Source organism: Vespula vulgaris, chromosome 1, assembly GCF_905475345.1.
Source record: "Vespula vulgaris chromosome 1, iyVesVulg1.1, whole genome shotgun sequence".
NCBI lineage: Eukaryota > Metazoa > Arthropoda > Insecta > Hymenoptera > Vespidae > Vespula > Vespula vulgaris.
Window position 1 is genome coordinate 2,508,780 of NC_066586.1, and position 17,833 is coordinate 2,526,612.

The 17,833-nt window shown below is 37.1% G+C and overlaps 1 protein-coding gene across 9 annotated transcripts in view; it reads left to right on the forward strand.

Annotated features, from left to right (window-relative positions):
* LOC127069561 (protein FAM214A) overlaps positions 1-17,293 on the forward strand; it is a 133,777-nt gene extending 116,484 nt beyond the window's left edge. For 6 of the 9 annotated variants that reach the window (XM_051006760.1, XM_051006737.1, XM_051006728.1 and 3 more), the window contains 8 exons: positions 7,638-7,852; positions 8,665-8,885; positions 9,006-9,228; positions 10,031-10,202; positions 10,383-13,215; positions 13,296-13,617; positions 13,712-13,911; positions 14,009-17,293. In XM_051006760.1, the coding sequence (XP_050862717.1) occupies positions 7,640-7,852; positions 8,665-8,885; positions 9,006-9,228; positions 10,031-10,202; positions 10,383-13,215; positions 13,296-13,617; positions 13,712-13,911; positions 14,009-14,177 (4,353 nt within the window). In that variant the 5' untranslated portion in view covers positions 7,638-7,639 and the 3' untranslated portion in view covers positions 14,178-17,293. Of the gene's footprint in view, positions 1-4,928; positions 6,338-7,637; positions 7,853-8,664; positions 8,886-9,005; positions 9,229-9,947; positions 10,203-10,382; positions 13,216-13,295; positions 13,618-13,711; positions 13,912-14,008 lie in introns of those variants that run through there. The other 3 variants (XM_051006719.1, XM_051006712.1, XM_051006770.1) reach the window with 3 other exon arrangements.
* The last annotated feature ends 540 nt before the right edge of the window (positions 17,294-17,833 follow it).

Sequence of the window (17,833 nt, forward strand, 5' to 3'; positions counted from 1 at the left end):
TATATATACACATAGATAGGTACATATATCTATAAAATGAAATAGACTCTGTTCGTTAGTTGCATGCGTTAGGGATCACTTCCGTGTATTTTAATACTTATTTATATAATAAGTGGATCACATTCTCGCTTCAAAGTATCGCTAATTGCAAATAGAGAATTGTCCTTAATTAAAGAAATATATACCGGATGGATTATCGTAACGAAACGGACTACTAAAAGTATACTTCTTTTTTGTTTTTTTTGTTGTCTCTCGTGTCTGTAATCCTTGTCATTTGATATAGAAAATGAAACTCGCGTTTATAAATTTATAATTGCAATGAGTCAACGTTTCTACGTATACACTGGATATATGTTTTTTATCGAGATATTCCTATGTAACGAGTAACGGAGCACGACTAACGGAAAATCCAATGATTCGACGCGAATGATTTCAATGAAGTGCAGTACCGATCGATCGATCGATCGATCGATCGATCGATCGATGATTTCCTTCATCGAGTGCGATTACCGATTAGGGAAAGTTGGCTAGAATACCGAGCATATGCTATACTCTATGAGAACTCCGTCTAACCATTCTAATCGTAAAAAAAAAAGATCAAAAGTCTATTCTTTTGACTCTTTTTCTTTTTCATGTTTTCATTTTTTCTTGCTCTTCCTCTTCTTTTTTATTTACTCCCTTTGCAAGTACAAAAATCGATCGAAAGTTCGCTTAAAACGGTTTTCTATTAACAATTTCGTTGAAGCGTTACATAAAAAGAAAAAAGAAAAAAAAAGTTTAGAATATAAAAAAGTTTAGATTAGTCAATCCATCCAGAATCGATGCGGAAAATATTGAAATCATGGAGAGTTCGATCGGACGAGTTTTATCATCTCTCACTTGTGCCCTCGTTGTTATCGTTCCTATTTTTTATTATGATCTCTCGATCCTCCGCATATTCATAATACGTACATACACAAACGCACACACGTATACGACAGAAAGAGAGAGAAAGAGAGAGAGAGAGAGAGAGACTAATATATAAGAGAGAGTATAAAACAAAGAGAGACGCTTTCATCGTTCAAGAACCTTACCGTCGATCACACCGTTCTTTTCTTATTTCGGAAAGAAAGTGAAATAAAGATGAATGAAAAAAAACCGGCAAAAGAAAATAAAAAAAAAAAAAAACAGTATTAATGACGAAAGTTTAGCAATAAAGTAAAGAAGAAGAATAAAAGTAGAAGAAGGAGGAGAAGGAGGAGGAGAAAGAGATTGCTTGGTGAAATGTATCATGCTTTTGGCAAGCTCGAAGATCAGTAAAAGGAGAAGCAATGAGATCGTCTCCTCCCTCGAGTTTTGGTGGCATCGGAAAAACGAGCCACTTGCTGCAGAAGCAAGTGAAAAAGACAGAGAGAGGAAGATATATATATATATATATACATACACACATATATAAACAGATAGATAGAAAGAAAGAGTGAGATAAAGAGAACACGTCGGTTCCTTTGTCCTCTGCTTTCGATTCGCAGAAACGACTAGGAGAACTCGCGAGGCCGTTCCTTTGTGTCTTCCAAGACCTCTTTTCCTCTTTTTTTTTTCCCCTTTTTTTTATTTCTCTCTTTTATTCCTCTCTACTCGTACAATCCTTCCTTCCTTCTTTCCTTCCTTCCTTCCTTCCTGCCTTCTTTCGACACGATTCGACTTCTTCATTAGAAGGAATAGAAGTTGGTCTAACTGTAGAGTCGTTCGAATAACGAGACCCTTTCGTGTTACGATGAAACGGTATTAAGAAAGACGCTTCTGCTTTCAATTACCCTGCCATTAGCCGATTTTATTCTCCTTCTTCTTCTACTTCTTTTTTTTTTATTGTTCTTGCTCTTCTTCCTTCGTTTTCTTTCGTTCTCTTTCTTTCTCCTCTCCTCCCCTCTCTCTCTCTCCCTTTCTTTCTCTTCCTCTTTTTCTCGAAGAAACATGTAGGTGGAGTTTTCAGGCAGAGACCGGTCGGTCATCCTGCACCTTCTTCTCGTTACAAAGTCGTCTGGCCTCGTTGGAGTTCTCGCGAGACTACACTTCTTGACAAAAAGGACGAAAATCATCGAGCCGGTCCTCTCCTTCTTTCCGGGTTATTGACCTCTCTCTCTCTCTCTTCTCTTTCTCTCGCTCTCTTTTTCTTTCTCTCTCTCTCTCGCTCTCTGTGTCCCTACGTCTACCTGTCTTTTTTTTTCTTTCCTTTCCCCATTTAGTCCCATTGTCCTCTTTCGATCGATTGATCGATCGATCGATCGATCATTTTCCTTGTAAAATATTTTTCTAATTTTCTTATCACGTTTTCTGCAAACTCATTAAAAATGAGCGATATAATTTTGTTCCTTTCTTCTTCTATTTTTTTTTATTAATGGCTGTCGATTATCGTGATTGATAATTTTTGATTACTAATCGATTGAGTCCGTATCTCGAAATCTCTTCGAAATCTTCATATTTATTTCTCAGATTTCTATATTTTAATCCTTCTCCCACCCTCTCTCTCTGTCTCTCTTTTTCTGTATGTTTATATCATAAAAAATCAGGAGAAAGATTAGTTCAAAAATATATTCGTACACTATATATATATATATATATATATATATATATATATATGCGCCTGTGTATGTGTATACACCAATATAAATGGCGCCATTCAGCCACAATATTTTTTTTTCCTTAGAATAATTTAGCGATCGTTAAGCAGCCGGCCATGACCATCCAGTGTTATTAATACCTCGATCGAAGAGACTACCAGAAGGAGATATTCCAAAGAACTTATATATTTTTGCACGATAAAACAGACAGAAAGAGAGAGAAAGAAAGAAAGAGAGAGAGAGGAAGTAGAATTTTAGATTTCGACGAAAACAAAAAAAATATAAAAAAACAAGCAAACAAACAAACAAAACATTTGATAATTCTCAAAAGAAAGTCAAAGAAAAAGGATTTACTTTCACTTATTCTGTATCGATGTTCGAGAAATCATCTATTTATCTCTCTCTTTCTCGCGTCGTATCTTATTATTATAATACTAGGAACGAAGATCTTCGTTTTAGAACGTACACAATCGTTTGCTCTTTTTGGATAACCATGACCTCGAATTTTAAAGAACTCTCCCCCAAGTCTTCTTCGAATCGATAACAGTGAAGAAATTTTGCGGGGAATGAGAAAGAACGAGACAGTCGCCGAGTTATCGGAAGAAGTCGTACGAGATCATCTCTTTCTTTTTTCTCTATCTCTCTTTCTCTCTCTCTCTCTCTCTCTCTCTCTCTCTTTCTCCTACTTCGACTTCGACTTCATTGATTAATATGAGAAGAAGTAATGAAATTGCTCAAACGTATGTACGTGTTGTTGTCCTCAGTTGAACCAACTCGTTGATGATGCGTTGCACATCTTCGTTGTTTCGATAGGAACGTTAGATTCTCTTTCTCTTTCTCTCTCTTTCTTTTCCTTCACCTCCTCCTGCTCCTTCTCCTTCTCCTTCTCTTCCTTTACCCTCGTCAACCTCTCGCAACGAAGCGGAGCACCTTCTCTTTCTCCCTATACGAAGTCAGCTGGCTCTCTCTTGGCTACTTTCCGTGCGAGAAAGAAGCTTTCTCGGCTTTTGTCGGCGTCGAAGCTCGAAGCACGGCACTCGAGTGCAATCACCTCGTACATCCGAGTCTCCTCCTTTGACCGTATACGTGTGTGTTTTGCGTCTATATACGTAGTTGTATACATATATATATATGTGTGTATATATGTATATATATATGTATATATATATATATATTGTATATAACGTTGTAAATACTCTAGGACGTAGCTAGCTCACGTTAAATATCCGTGATAGTGCATGCGTGAAGGTCCATAATATTTTTCTATAAACACTCAATAGTTAAAGCTCAATTTTTTTACTACAATCTTACTCGCATTTGATGTGCCTCTGTGTATGTGTGTGTGTGTGTCAATACATATAACAAATTAATTCATAATAAAATATTATTTAGAATGTAAATTTTTGTAACGAGACAATACCACTATAAATATATTACTTAAGTATATAAATATATTATAAAAGATATTCGATTTATGAAATTCAATCGATTTAATTTTTCCATGAAATTTAAAGAGAATGATTTTTTCTTTCCTTTCCTTTTGTCTTTTTTTTTTTTTTTTTTTTTATTATTATCATCATCGTCATAAATATTTTTTTTCTCTCTGAACAAACCCACAAAACATTGTCCACTCGTGATCGATCGTTGTTGCTTCGTGTCATTCAATTATCGCCTCTATGCGTTAATTATTCGTTTCGGTCGTTCCTCTCTACCATCCGAAGAGAGCTCCCGAGGGATATATCGAAGAGAGGATTCAAAGTTTTGCGCATGACACGCACGTACGATCACCCTCGTGCACGTCGAGGGATACCCAACAGGAGAGAAAGAGACAGAAAGATACAGAGAGACAGAGCCAGAGCCAGAGCCAGAGCCAGAGAGAGAGAGACATTGTACCACCCTCCCGCCGGTCACCCTCCGACCACCCTCCTCCGGCTTCCCTTGTGCGCCACGGACCGTATAAGAACCTTACGCCGCGTCGTTCTTTATTCAAATTCCTCGTTGAGTTCGCGCGAGCCGGAACATCGGCCGGCTTTTCTCCGCGTCGTTGCGCGGAAAGTCTCTCTTCGCCTAATCGCCTAACAACCTAAAGTAGACACCGTTCTAATCTCTCGTCTCTATCTTTCTCTCTCTCTCTCTCTCTCTGTCTCTCTGTCTCTCTTTCTCTTTCTCTTTGTTTCAAGAAAAAAATTCATATGCATCGTTATGTCGAGGGAAAAATTGACGAAGGAAAATTAATCGTTAATTTGTTTATTTATTTGTTCGTTAATTTTTATTTATTTTATATATATATGTATACATAGAGTGCCTTTGTCTCTCGCTTTTTTATTTTTGTATTTTGTATTTTTTATTTATTTATCTTTTTTTTGTATTATATACTCGAGTTACTTCCAAGTGACGAAAATTGACATACGGAGATGTGTGTAATATGAAAGTATTGATAGCAGAGATTCGTGATCGACCATTCAGTGAATTGCGTATATCATCGAATAAAAGAAAGAAAGGATCATTGCGTTGTGGAATACTAAAGTAATCGTTTTTTCATGCGACACCTGTCAATGTAATCTTTTTTCTATTTATTCTTTTTTTCTATTTTTTCTTTCTTTTTTCTGTCTATTCTCTAACGTGTGCTTCCAAATCGAATTTAATCCACTTCTTCGTATTCGATAATCGTATTGGAAAGCAACAATAATTATTTTGAAGTTCGTTTTTAAAGGGAGAAATATTTTACGATCATTGATTACAGCCGAGAAGATATTTTTAGAAAGAACATTTGCCGATCATCAACATTTGTCGTGAAAGTATGTTCGTTCTTGCGATAAAGAAAGAATAGACAGATAAGTCGGCGGGTTTTCTCGGTCATTGACTTTGCTAACGAGCTCAGCATCCAAAGTTGTTCCGTCCGTCTTCTTCATCTTCTTCTTCTTCTTCCTCTTCCTCTTCCGTATTTTACGCTTTTCTTTTCTCTCGCCTTAACAAAAGTCGACTACGGCTTGTGAGAGAAAAAGAGAAAGAGAGAGAGAAAGAGAGAGATACAAAAGAGTACATACGTTGCATGTAATTGGTCCACGAACGCGTTCTCGCACCTTGTTGACCTCGATTTTTATTTCAATGTAAAAACCACATTGAGATAATACCACGTACACGAGTATTTATATATACTTACGTACATTTTGATATGTACATTTTATATATAAAAGTAAAACTTTTGTTTCCATTCATTTCGTATCGTTTCTATCGTTCGACGGCTTCTCAAAGTTGATCTTAGTCCGATTGATGTATACTTCGAACAGAGAGACTTATCTTTTCTTCGACTTTCTTTTCTCGTTCATCGAATCTTGTCAGTGTGAAGAAGAGAAAAGCTAAAGAGTCTGTGATCCGGTTCGATGCTTTGATTCACCTATATGGGAAGGAACAAAGTTATTAGTAATGCTTGTTCGACGTCCAACACGATTTACTCTCACGAATGACATACATTTGTAAATTCATTTCTCAACGATCGACGACGACGACAACGACTACGACGACGAAAAAGAAGAAGAAGAAGAAGTGGAAAGGAAAGAAGAAAAAGTAGTAGAAGTAGAAATAAAACTATATGGATATCATCGAAGTCATGACAGAGAATGAAAATGAACGAGAGAAGATGATTTCGATTTGTTCGGGAGAGAAAATCGTAAAAATGTCGACGATCCTGTTAAGCTGTATGTCGAATTGCTTCCTCGATGGGATTGGAAAGTTCGAAGGTGCAGACGATACTGTAGATGAACGTTCGTTAGAAAAATTTTAACGAGATATAGGAACGTAATCGCGTTTAGCTTTCGTCGCTCGAAAAAAAATATGTCGTTTATTCTGAAAAATCAATCGTTAATTCTCGATAATAAGTCACACTTCTTTTATTCATATAAATATTATTTATTTTCCGATCGAATATACGTATTCTACGTAATTATTTATTTACTTAAATATTTTATCCAAGAGAAATAACGCAGAAACTCGTTGAATCGCGTATTGGTATATATACATATATGCCTATCTACGTATATAACGTAGGAACGACGAAATCGTTGTCTCTTTGTCTTCGAATAGCCGACCTTGCGAGAACAACGAAGAGCCCTTTGGTATCGTGCCAATTTCTCTTCAGTCGATTGTTAAAACGAATTTAGCCGATATTTTCACGTCCGTGTAACGTCCTAAGAAAAGATTCTCGTGCGATCGGGAAATATCTTTTCCAAGGTTCCGCGTTGATAATCCGAGACGGATCGTTTACGATATTTCAACGAATCGAGTTTATACGTAGACATTCGTCATACAGGTTTTGCATTTCGAATTCAACAATTTTTCTGCAAATACGTCCTTTAGCAAATCAAATTTTTCTACAAGGTTATTCCGTCTAAATTATTATTATATTTCTTTCCGTTTATGAAAGAAAAAGTAACGAAAGAATGTCTTTAAAAAAAGAAAACGTGCCACTCGAAGCTTAAAATTTCAAGCCACGGCTTCTCAAAGTTATTCGCGTAACAATCGACAATTCAATGAAAATCTACATGAGTTTATATTTTTTTTCTTTTTTTTTAACAAAAAATTACCTCTTCCCGTAAATCGTAAGAATACCAGGCGAGTTAAATGTCGATATGTATAAGCGAGATCCGTCTAGAGGCTACCCATTTAATCAAAAATTAAAATCCCTCCTGACTTTACTCCACAAGAGAAAAATGTAATGTAGACGTAAATAAATTGCATATGAATTTCATATCTAATTAATCGACAAATTAATATTAAAAAACTATTTTATGTATATCTTCGTATTGAACAAAATAAAATTTGGAATGTCTTAAAAATAAATTTACATACGATTAAACTTTTCGTTGCGAAAGTTTAAGAGGACAATTTTGTAGAAAAGAAAAATTAAATTTATTTGCGAGAAGTTTGGAATTCGATCGAATCGTAAGATTAAATATCGCGTGCAAAACCTGTACGATCATTTTAACGTGGCTTGTTTATTTATTTTCTTTAATTTTTTTTTTTTTGTTTACTTTGTTACAGGAATGCACTGCCTAGGTGCGGTGACAGGAAGCACTCCCAGCCCAAATGGGGCTGGTAGTCGAGGCGGTATTCTTAGTATGTTCCGAGCTCTTGGAGTCCTTGTGTGCGAAGGGAGAATCCAGGGTCCTCCGCGTGGCTACAAAGAGGGCCCCCATTGTGCGCCGCCCATGCAACCTTTCCCAAACAACCACGTCTGCGAAGAGGACAATTATTTGGTGAGTCGTTTTGTGAAGTCACGTCTTCGTTAAAAATCCGAGGGACCGAGTTTTCTCATAATTTCGTTTGAGAAAGGAAACGTTTCGGATGAATAATAGAGAAATTTACTTTCGCGCATATGTACACATCTTTTCTTTCTTTCTTTCTTTTTTTTTCTTTTTTCTTTTTTCTTCTTGAATAAAGAAGAATCTTAAAACGATCGTTCAAATAGATCGGTCATTAAAGCAAATTCCACTCTCATTTCTGTGGTAGAACAGATGTTGTACATTTGCACGTTGTACGATCGTAAGTACGATTCCAGGAAAGGACGGGTCACGCGAGACGATGAATCGCACTCTACCTTCTTGCAGAGATACACATGCGCTTATATATATATGACTCACGATTCACGACTCGCATTACTCTCGCATTGTCAGACCACGCGTGTCTCCGATCTCTTGGTTTTCAACGAACGATAGTTCAGTTTACGAGGAAAAGCAGAACGCGACATCGCGTGGTGGTGGTGACGACGGTGGTTTCTGGTTAAGAGAAGCCAGCATTCGAGTTCTAAACCGAAAGAATTTTTGGATATCGAATTCGATAGCGTTCGTTGTAATTGGAGCTCTTCCGAAGGATCAAATTTTATTCGATAACTTTCGGGATCTGGTCCGAAGTCTGGTCTCTTTTAACCACCGATATCGATATCGATGAACTCGACGATAGATTTAAGGTTACATATAAGTTATCTCTTGATTTGTTCACTTTTTGTCTCTCTCTCTTTCTCCCCTTTTCTCTCTTTCTCTAATCGATGTGATCTCTACTATCGGTTCAGTGCGACCGGTATCTTGTCCTAGTTCGAGAACTCGCCGATCGAACCGCGATCGGATCGTTCCTATGCGTCGAAGTACTACTCTGCAGCAATTGTCAGTGCGGCTTGGCAAAAGCTACCAGCAAGCACCCGATTTGTCCTGTACCGTCCTTATCCATCTCACCATGGCAACAAACTTCGGAACTTCTACTGGAGTATTGGTCGATCTGCGTTGTACCAAGCAAGTGAGTTCACTCATATACCTATATATGTCTGTATATATATATATATTAATTTTTATACTTATTGTACATGGCGATCGTCCATTTGGATATAATTAACACGATGATCCATCCGTTACGCAGGAGCCCAGAAACGATGAATTTCCAAGGACTTTATCAGGCAGTCCGTTCTAGATTACACTTTAGCCAAGTTGCCGCCTGGTGGTCCAGAAGCAACGGGATAGAACCGAATTACGTTGCAACAAGAGTCGTGCCGTACAACGAGGATAATCTCAGGAAATTTCGGGACTCGCCGGTCGAACATACCTTTCCTCTCGCCGGTAACGGCGACGGAAGTTCCATCAAGGTGAAATACTTTTCTTCCTGTTGTTGCTTCTTCTCTTTTCTGTCTGTCTCTCTCTTTCTCTCTTGAATTTTTATGAAAAAGATTAGCACAGACGTTATTTTAGCAGACGCTAGTGCCGTTCGAAATGTGTGTTATTATCTTCGGATTTGGTCCATCTCCTCGATCTGGAACAGATGCGTGCATATGGACTTGCACGATTTGTTTAGAATATACGTATCTATCGTTTCTCCAAGAAGACACTTTTATCGTTAGAATTCGAGTCAACGTCTGCATTTGAGATCCTTATAGACGTCTCGTGTATGATGTTGTATTTACGTTTTATACATATAACTATGTACGTACATACGTAATACATATATCACGAGAGAGCGTCGGAAGTAATCTGTTATTTCTCGCGTATCCAAAGAGCGAGATCACAGCGTCCATTGAACCATCGACGATATACAGGGTGTTCGATGCGAATTGACGTCGCTACCAAGATCTTTGCGTTTGGTCTCCTCGTCTAGTGTCTACGAACGAGATCGAATACGTTTCGTCCTTTTGGAAATCGATCATCGATGCTTCACATCGGCATCGACAACGGACCTGCTCCGTGTTGATAAAGATATCGCATCACCCCGTACATCCGCATGGTGGTTTCTCGTGAACGAACCGTACTACCTTCCTCGCTTCTATTTTAGTGCCCGAGGACACTAACTATACCTACTTTTAACCAGCAGATGAGTCACCGGCTACCCAATCTTGTACGAGCGGTGTGAGTGCATTTAATGGACCTGAAGAGGATTTGTGCTGTAAATTTTAGGTCACCGTCTGGGCATTGCCACGGATGGAAGAGGTGCCGATACTTAGCTGCCCGTTACATCCGACGAAAGAGAAAGACGAGGAGGGTGTCGCTAGGGCTCTGACTCCAACCAAAACGATTCCCGTGGTATCGACGAACTCTTCGCAAAACTCCGACAGCCTGGTTATGCCGGGTGAGTGATAAATACAACGATAAAGCGTAATAGATCGTCCCGTATCTACCTATCTCTGTTTCTCTTTCTCTCTCCCTCTGTCTATCTCTCTATTCCTTTCTCAACGACGATCGGATAATATCAAAAGTCGTTTCGGTTGAACGAGACGATAATCGAGTGTTTATGCGTTTGTTTAAACAGTACTGCTGGACGATAGACTGCATACACCATGCAACAAGCCAGGCAAACATCATTGTCGTTGCGAGGAAGAAGATGCTTCTCCGCCTTCTCCATCGATCGCCAGGCCTATCGGCGAGAGAAAACGTCGTAGATCCCTTCCTTGTGGTCCACCGGATGTCAGTCCCAGCGTTACGTTTCAGGCTATGCCACTGCCGGCCGTTAGGGAGTCAAGCGTACGAGAGCAAAGGGATAACGATCGTTCGATAACAAGCTCGAGCTCGAGTTATCCTAGGTCGTCCTCGGAGATGCTGAATAATCGCGGAGCCACGGCTATAAAGTTTTCAAATGGGCATCATCAGAATCGGTTCGAGGAGAACGCGCTGAGGAGTCGTAATAATCTAAACTCCGACAATCTCGAGCGTTGCTTTAAGACACAGTTGAGTATCGAGGAACGAGATGGTAACGTTGAGAAGCGTTACAAGCTTACGCTGGAGAACACGGTGAACGGTGCAGAAGCGAAATCGTGCGAGTTAGCAGAAGAGAAAACGCGACGATCGGAGAAAGGATGTGGTGGCGGTGGTGGAGGTGGTGGTGAAGGTGGCGGCGGAGGCGGTGGCGGTGGCAATGTCGGTGGTGGCTTTCGTAAGAACATCAATTGCGCTAGCACACCAGCCGAGAGTAAATCGATGGAAAAGAACGGTCTCTTCGAGAACCTCATACCATTTAATTCTTCCTTACCGTGGTCATTCGTCGAGTCTTGGAACAATAGCGGTGCCAATGGCAAGTGCGGCTTTCAAAGTTTACGAGGACCAAAGGAAGGACGTTTTAATGGATCATCGAGGATGTATTCCGTGCCTGCACCACCTGTGATAGATCCCTTCAAACGAGCTACCCCTTTCCACGAATCCAATCCAGGACCTTCCACGTACGAGAGCTCGTATATCAAAGCTAAACACGATACCTTTGAATTACCCTGTACGGTGCATCAAACTCGACCGAAATCCACGATAAACGGTTTTGGATACACCGATTGCAAGGAAACATTTAGGAACGATGAGAATCCGAGATGTCGCGGGAAACCTAACAAAGATTTGAATCAGATGATGTCGAAGCTGTCTTTCCCGGAAGGACAACAATCGGAGAAGGACAAGGTAAGAGAGGAAGGTGGTATTCTCGATTGGTTTAGCAGAGTACCAAGTCGTGTTCTTGGAGTTTCCCCTAACAACGGTTACGTTGAAAATGGTAAAGCCAAAGACACGAACTTGAAATCTCAGGATCAGCATGGCAACGAGGTCAAGTTTAAAAACTGCAACTTGGAACTTAGCCAGCGTGAATTCGACGAAGTTTTGGCCGTGTTAAGAGCCAGGACACCCTCCGGACGTAAGAGGACTCCTTTGAAAACCATCAAGAGACGCGATAGATACGAGAAATCCCTCGAGGATGGCTCGTTCGAAAAACCTTCGGCTAAGTTTCCCACCAACTTTGATTCCAACGAATATCTTGTTGTCAATCACGTGGATGCACGGACTAAACCATGCGAGGGTTGCAATCATAGGTATTGCAAGAAAAACGAGCATCGATTAGCTGAAAAAAGCGTCGCCTTAGATCGCGTTTATGGGAGTAAAAATATTTATAATCCAACCCACGAGAGGCAGGACAAGCTAGGAAATTATTTGAACGACGAATCGAAAAGCGATAAATCTTGCGTAACGGACAAACGTGTGAGTGCTAATCCAGTCGATTGTCTACAAAGTGTATCGAATAAGGCAGATGTATTATTGGGGGCCATATTGCGAACCAGCAAGGATCGGAAAGGTCTGTCGGATATTTCCAATGGGACCAGATCTCAAATTGCCACGTTGAATGCAAAAGCCGATAACGAAAGTAATCCTCGATTGGAACAGTCAAATTCGATCGAGAAACTCGAACATGATTCGAGAATCGTACCGTACGAAGACGACAAGTCGTTGCCGTTGGCATTGAATAAAAAATTCAATCGTTTTCGTCAACTCTTTAAAAAAGAACAAGAAAGGAAGGTGTGTACGGTGACGGATGATAATTGTCAACAACAACAACAACAGCAACAACAACAACAACAACAGCAGCAGCAACAGCAGCAACAACAACAACAGCAACAACAACAACAACAACAACAACAATGCTTGCGAAATTCTTCTCAACGTTTAAACAGTATGAATCTAAATTTATCTTGCAATAACATTCAGACTGGTAATTCCGTTGATAATACAACGCGTAATTTGAGAGAGGTCAAGGTCAAAAGAAAGATAGATTTTTCAAAGTTTCGAGAGGAGACAGGAAGGATCGAGGAACGATCGGAATCGTCGTCTTTAGATTCTAGTACAAATGGCGCACATCAAAACTCAAGGATTCATAGTACAAATTACAAGGAGGATCATCGTAGTAACGTCTGCAACAAGGGAGCTCCCATGAACAGGCTGTACAGTACAAATCAAAGTAAGAAGGATGATTACGAAGAACACGGAGATCAAACTAATCGAGATAATAAAACACATAATAATAAAGATCCTGTTCCATCCGCCATTAAAATTACGCCGGTCTCGTTGCAAAACGGTTTCTCGTCTTCCAAAATACGAAATAACAATCACAAGGCCGGCTTCAGCAGTAGCAGTACCGAGGACGATGAGACACTCGACAAAGCTGTTCCTTCGGCGATCGAGCAGGAAAGGTTTCGAAGGTCTTTGGAGAATGCGGCGTCTATGGTATTCCACAGTAGGACTGGTTTGCCCCTTACGTCGAGTCCCGCGCCATTGAGAAGAGGTAGCTGCTGTTTCGACTACGACAGTAGCTTGAATTCCGTTTCCTCGAAAAGAAGGTAATAAACGATCGAGAATCAATGAAATTCTCTGAACAAACTCGAATATACTTTACGAATGATTTTTCTCATTTTTTTAGTGCGCTGTTTGAGTTGAATACACCACCAAGTCCAGGTGCGGTCTCGTTGGAGGAAACCGATCGAGAAACAGAGAATGCATGCGAAGGCGAAGAACCACCGAGAAGACGTTCGACCTCACGAAACAGGCCACAGAGTCATGCCCTCTTGGGCAGCTTCGAGGAATCAGCTTTGAACGGTAGACTCGAACCAGTATCGACTGTTCACGGGTTCACAGCGGAACTCGGTGCGAGTGGTTCCTTCTGTCCTAAACATCGAAAGCTTCCAGTTACTGTGTTCTTCTATACTCTCGGAGACAATGACAAAGTCTCTACACCGTACCTCGTACGTACCGTTCTTTTCTATTGTCAATTATCTATTGTCCCAACTCTTTCCACAATAGCTATCCCAGCTTACACTGTTCTTTCCTTTATTACAGGCTCATATTAATCTAGGAAAGAAGGGTTATCAGGTACCGAGAAGCGGTACCATTCAAGTGACCCTACTCAATCCACTGGGTACAGTTGTCAAGATGTTCGTAGTTCTGTATGATCTTTCCGACATGCCACCACGATCTCATACTTTTTTACGTCAAAGAACTTTACGGGATAAAACCCTACGCTACCTCGTACATCTTAGGTATACATACTTTCACTTTTTTTCTTTCTTCTATCCTTAACCTTTTGCTAATATCAATGAGATATACTATTTACATACTTGTTTTTTCTTCTTGTAGATTCATGTCCGGGAAATCAGGCAGGATTTATCTACATACAGACATACGTATGATCATTTGCCGCAAGTCCGATGTAGATACAGCGTCTGATTTTGGATCAGAACCACCAAAGGAACTTAGAAGTTATATTCATGGTCCTACAAATCCAAAATTTTCACCAAGGTGCTGAGCCACGTGGCTCTTTCCATGGGGTTGCTGCCGATCGCTCCGCCCACCTAGTCCCCTTCATGTCGAGGTTTGATTCGCTATGTATGTGTCTGCGAGAAGAGGAAACTAAAAGATCTTGTTTTGTTTCTGTTTTTTTTTCTTTCTTTCTTTCTTTCTTTTTTTTTTTTTTCTTTGTACACGCACGAGAAAGAGGGATCACGTATTAAAAAGAATTTGACGTTGATACACTAAGGGAGATAATAATAATAATAATTATAATTATAATAATAACAATAATTATAATAATAATAATAATTATAATTATAATAATAATAATAATAACAATAATCAATTTGAAAGCTATGAGAGAGTTGATCGTACTTACGATTTTTCTCTCTTATTTATGGTATGTTAAAATATATTTGTGACGTGGGATGTGCTTAGTAGCATTAGCTTGCGATAGTTTCTTCTACATTAATTTTGTTTCTTTCTTTTTTTTTTCTTTTTTTTTTGAGCAGGGGAGGGGGTTACAAAGGTGGTATGTGTTTTACTTGTTAAGTTAACATCTGTTACATAGAAGATTAAACGATTCATTGTGTTTTTGTTTCCGTTTTATTCTTCGTGATATTTGAGTGAATTGGAAAAAGTCATAGTTCGTTTAGATCGCAAGCAATCGTTAGATTTGCGAGCCTTTGCGAATTTTTTTCGTTCGAAAATACGTATTTCTATCAACGTTATTAATTTCATCCCTATTCTTTGATCGTTGAGTTTGTAACAATTGTGAGGAATTTAAAAAAGGAAAAAAGAAAAAACAAAAAAAAAGGAAAAAAAAAGAATTACCTTCGTTTACTTCCTTCAAATTGGAATTTGTCGCAAGCTATATGATCTCGTTGGGAAGTCTCATTCTTTTCAATTTATCTTTGTAAATATAGTCTAATGTAAATTCAACTAAGATTTTTTAAATGGGATAATACTGCCATCTCTGTGTGTAGTAACCCTAAACGAGAAAGAAACGAGTGATAAAAATTGGGAAATATCAAAATATCGGACCTCTCGTTGAGATATTTTTATCTAGTACATATATATGTGTATATATATATATGTATGTATGTATGTATGTATACACATAGTAGAAAATTATAAATTTGTGATATGAATATGTGTTCTTTATAAATGAATTGGATTTAGTCGGTGTTAAATTCAGATTAAATTAAACGTTTCTTTTTGTTCTTTTTTTTATTTTATTTTATTATTATTCTTTCTTTTTTCTTTTTATTATTATAGACCTAGAAAGAATAATATATATGTATGTATGTATGTATGTAGGTATGTATGTATGTATGTATGTATGTATGTATTATTCTTTTTAAAAAGTAGGCAAAATCTTTCCCTCTTGGCATAAATTGCTTTCAGGGAGTGGCCTGGTAATGTGATATTTCCTTATTATAAAGAGGAATCATTATTTACACATATAAACAGAACACAATTCTTGTGTCCGTAGCACTGTGATGAATATTTTGATAGACTACGAAGAGTAATTATTGTAAAGCAACTATTTGAGTAGAGCATATGTTCTAGAATTAACTATACTAACGTCGTATGAGAAACATAATGTAGAGCTATAGCTAATCACACTACGATTCCATACTATGTGTCATTGTCATATGGTGTACTCTTTCGTACCCATATTGAATAACTAATTACTCCTTTTCCTTGTCTCTCTCTCTCTCTCTCTTTCTCTTTCTCTCTCTCTCTCTCTCCCTCTATCTATCTATCTCTATCTCTATTTCTATTTCTATCTCTATTTCTATTTCTATCTCTATTTCTATTTCTCTTTGAATCAGATTAGAATGGATCGATTTTTGCTGCGATGGTATACAAATCTGTCGATAATAGAATAAAATCTAAAAAAAAATATGAATTCGATTCGTGTGAAATTTTATTTTTGTATCATGATAAGTTGACATACGAATTCATGAATAATTTTAACGTTAGATTGTTACTTTACGATGAAACATTTCTGTGTGTTTTTTCCTTTGTTTTTGTTTTCTTTTTTCTCTTTTTCTGTTTTTGTTTTGTTTATATACGTGAGAGTTAAAGAGCATTTAAAAATATTAGAGAAAAGAAAGAGAAAATTAATTTATATATTGTGTCAAAACCATGGTTATATAATTTTAAAACAACGCGAATATCTCGTATTATGTATTAACGTTGAATACAAGTGCAATTTTCTGATACTTTAATCGTGTAATTTTCTCCCATTTTTTTTTTTTTTGTATGATTTATTTGTAAGTGTTTCTCAATCGTCTGTCTAAAATATTGCAGCGAAAGAATGCCGATAAAAAAGAGGAAAAAAAATGAAAAAAAAAAGAATATGACACATTTGTGATATGAAGAAAAATTAATTAAAAAGTAGACGCGTTGTTTTGATCTGTAGTAGTGATTTATGCATGTCCCGATTAAATCACAGACCAAAGAAAAGAAAGAAAGAAAGAAATAAAGAACGATAAAAAAAAAATAATAATGAAAACTGTGATTTATCACTTGGAATCAAGAAAATTTTACAATCTGTAGAATGTATGTCAATGAATTGTGGGGTATAGTACCACTGCCATATGCTGTATATGTATACTATAGCATAGATAACAAGTAGTATCTTCATTGAACTTTAAATATTACTCTCTTTTTTGCAAACGCCTGGTCATGTTCTTTAAGATCACAAATTGCAAACAGTGGATGAATACATATATATATATATATATATATATATATATATATATATATGTATGTATATATGTATATATATTAAACTTTTAATGTTAAAAAAAAAGGAAAGAAAAAAAGATAAAAGAAAAAAAAACTATTGACGATTCCATGCTAATTTTTTCCTGATCACTCAAATGCTTGATAGCTGTGTAAAATGTCATTATAAAAATGTATTTAATTTTCATACGACAACAATAACAAGAACAACAACAAATAACAACAAAACATGCAATCTTAAAAATACCTCTTGAACTTGTACGTATGAAGATAATAAATAATAAACAAGATTGTATTTTTGGAGTTAAAAAATGACGAATCGTGTACTCTTTTTGGATATAGAGAAACTGCTAATAAATATTGTGATAAATTAAATGCGAGTGATATACATAGATGTAGTTTCATATATGAAGTTACAGTAACATACATATTTCCTTGTTATCGACAACAAAATACTTTTATAGTGCCAAATTTAAAGGGGGAAAAAAAAAACAAAAAAAGAGAGAGAGAAAAGAAAGAAAGAAATATTCGAAACATTAAAGATTTTGTTAATTGCATCTACGAAACATCTTTAATTTCTTTTCTATATTTTTCTAAATTTCTATATTTTTTTTTCTTTTCTTTTTTTTTTTTTTGGTCCATACTTGACTTTTTCTTTTAATTTATTAACTAAAATTTTTTGCTGTTGGAATAATTTGTTCTTTTTTTGTTTTTCTTTTTTTATTATTTTTATTAAATCATTATAATAACAATATATCGAAAGATAAGGCAAACAATTTTTTTAAAGAAATCTTGATGTGTGCAGTGGCACTTGTATGTATATATATATATATATATATATATATATATATATATATATATATATATATAATTGCAAATAGAAAGCAAACGATAATTAAGTCGTATTGTTTATGT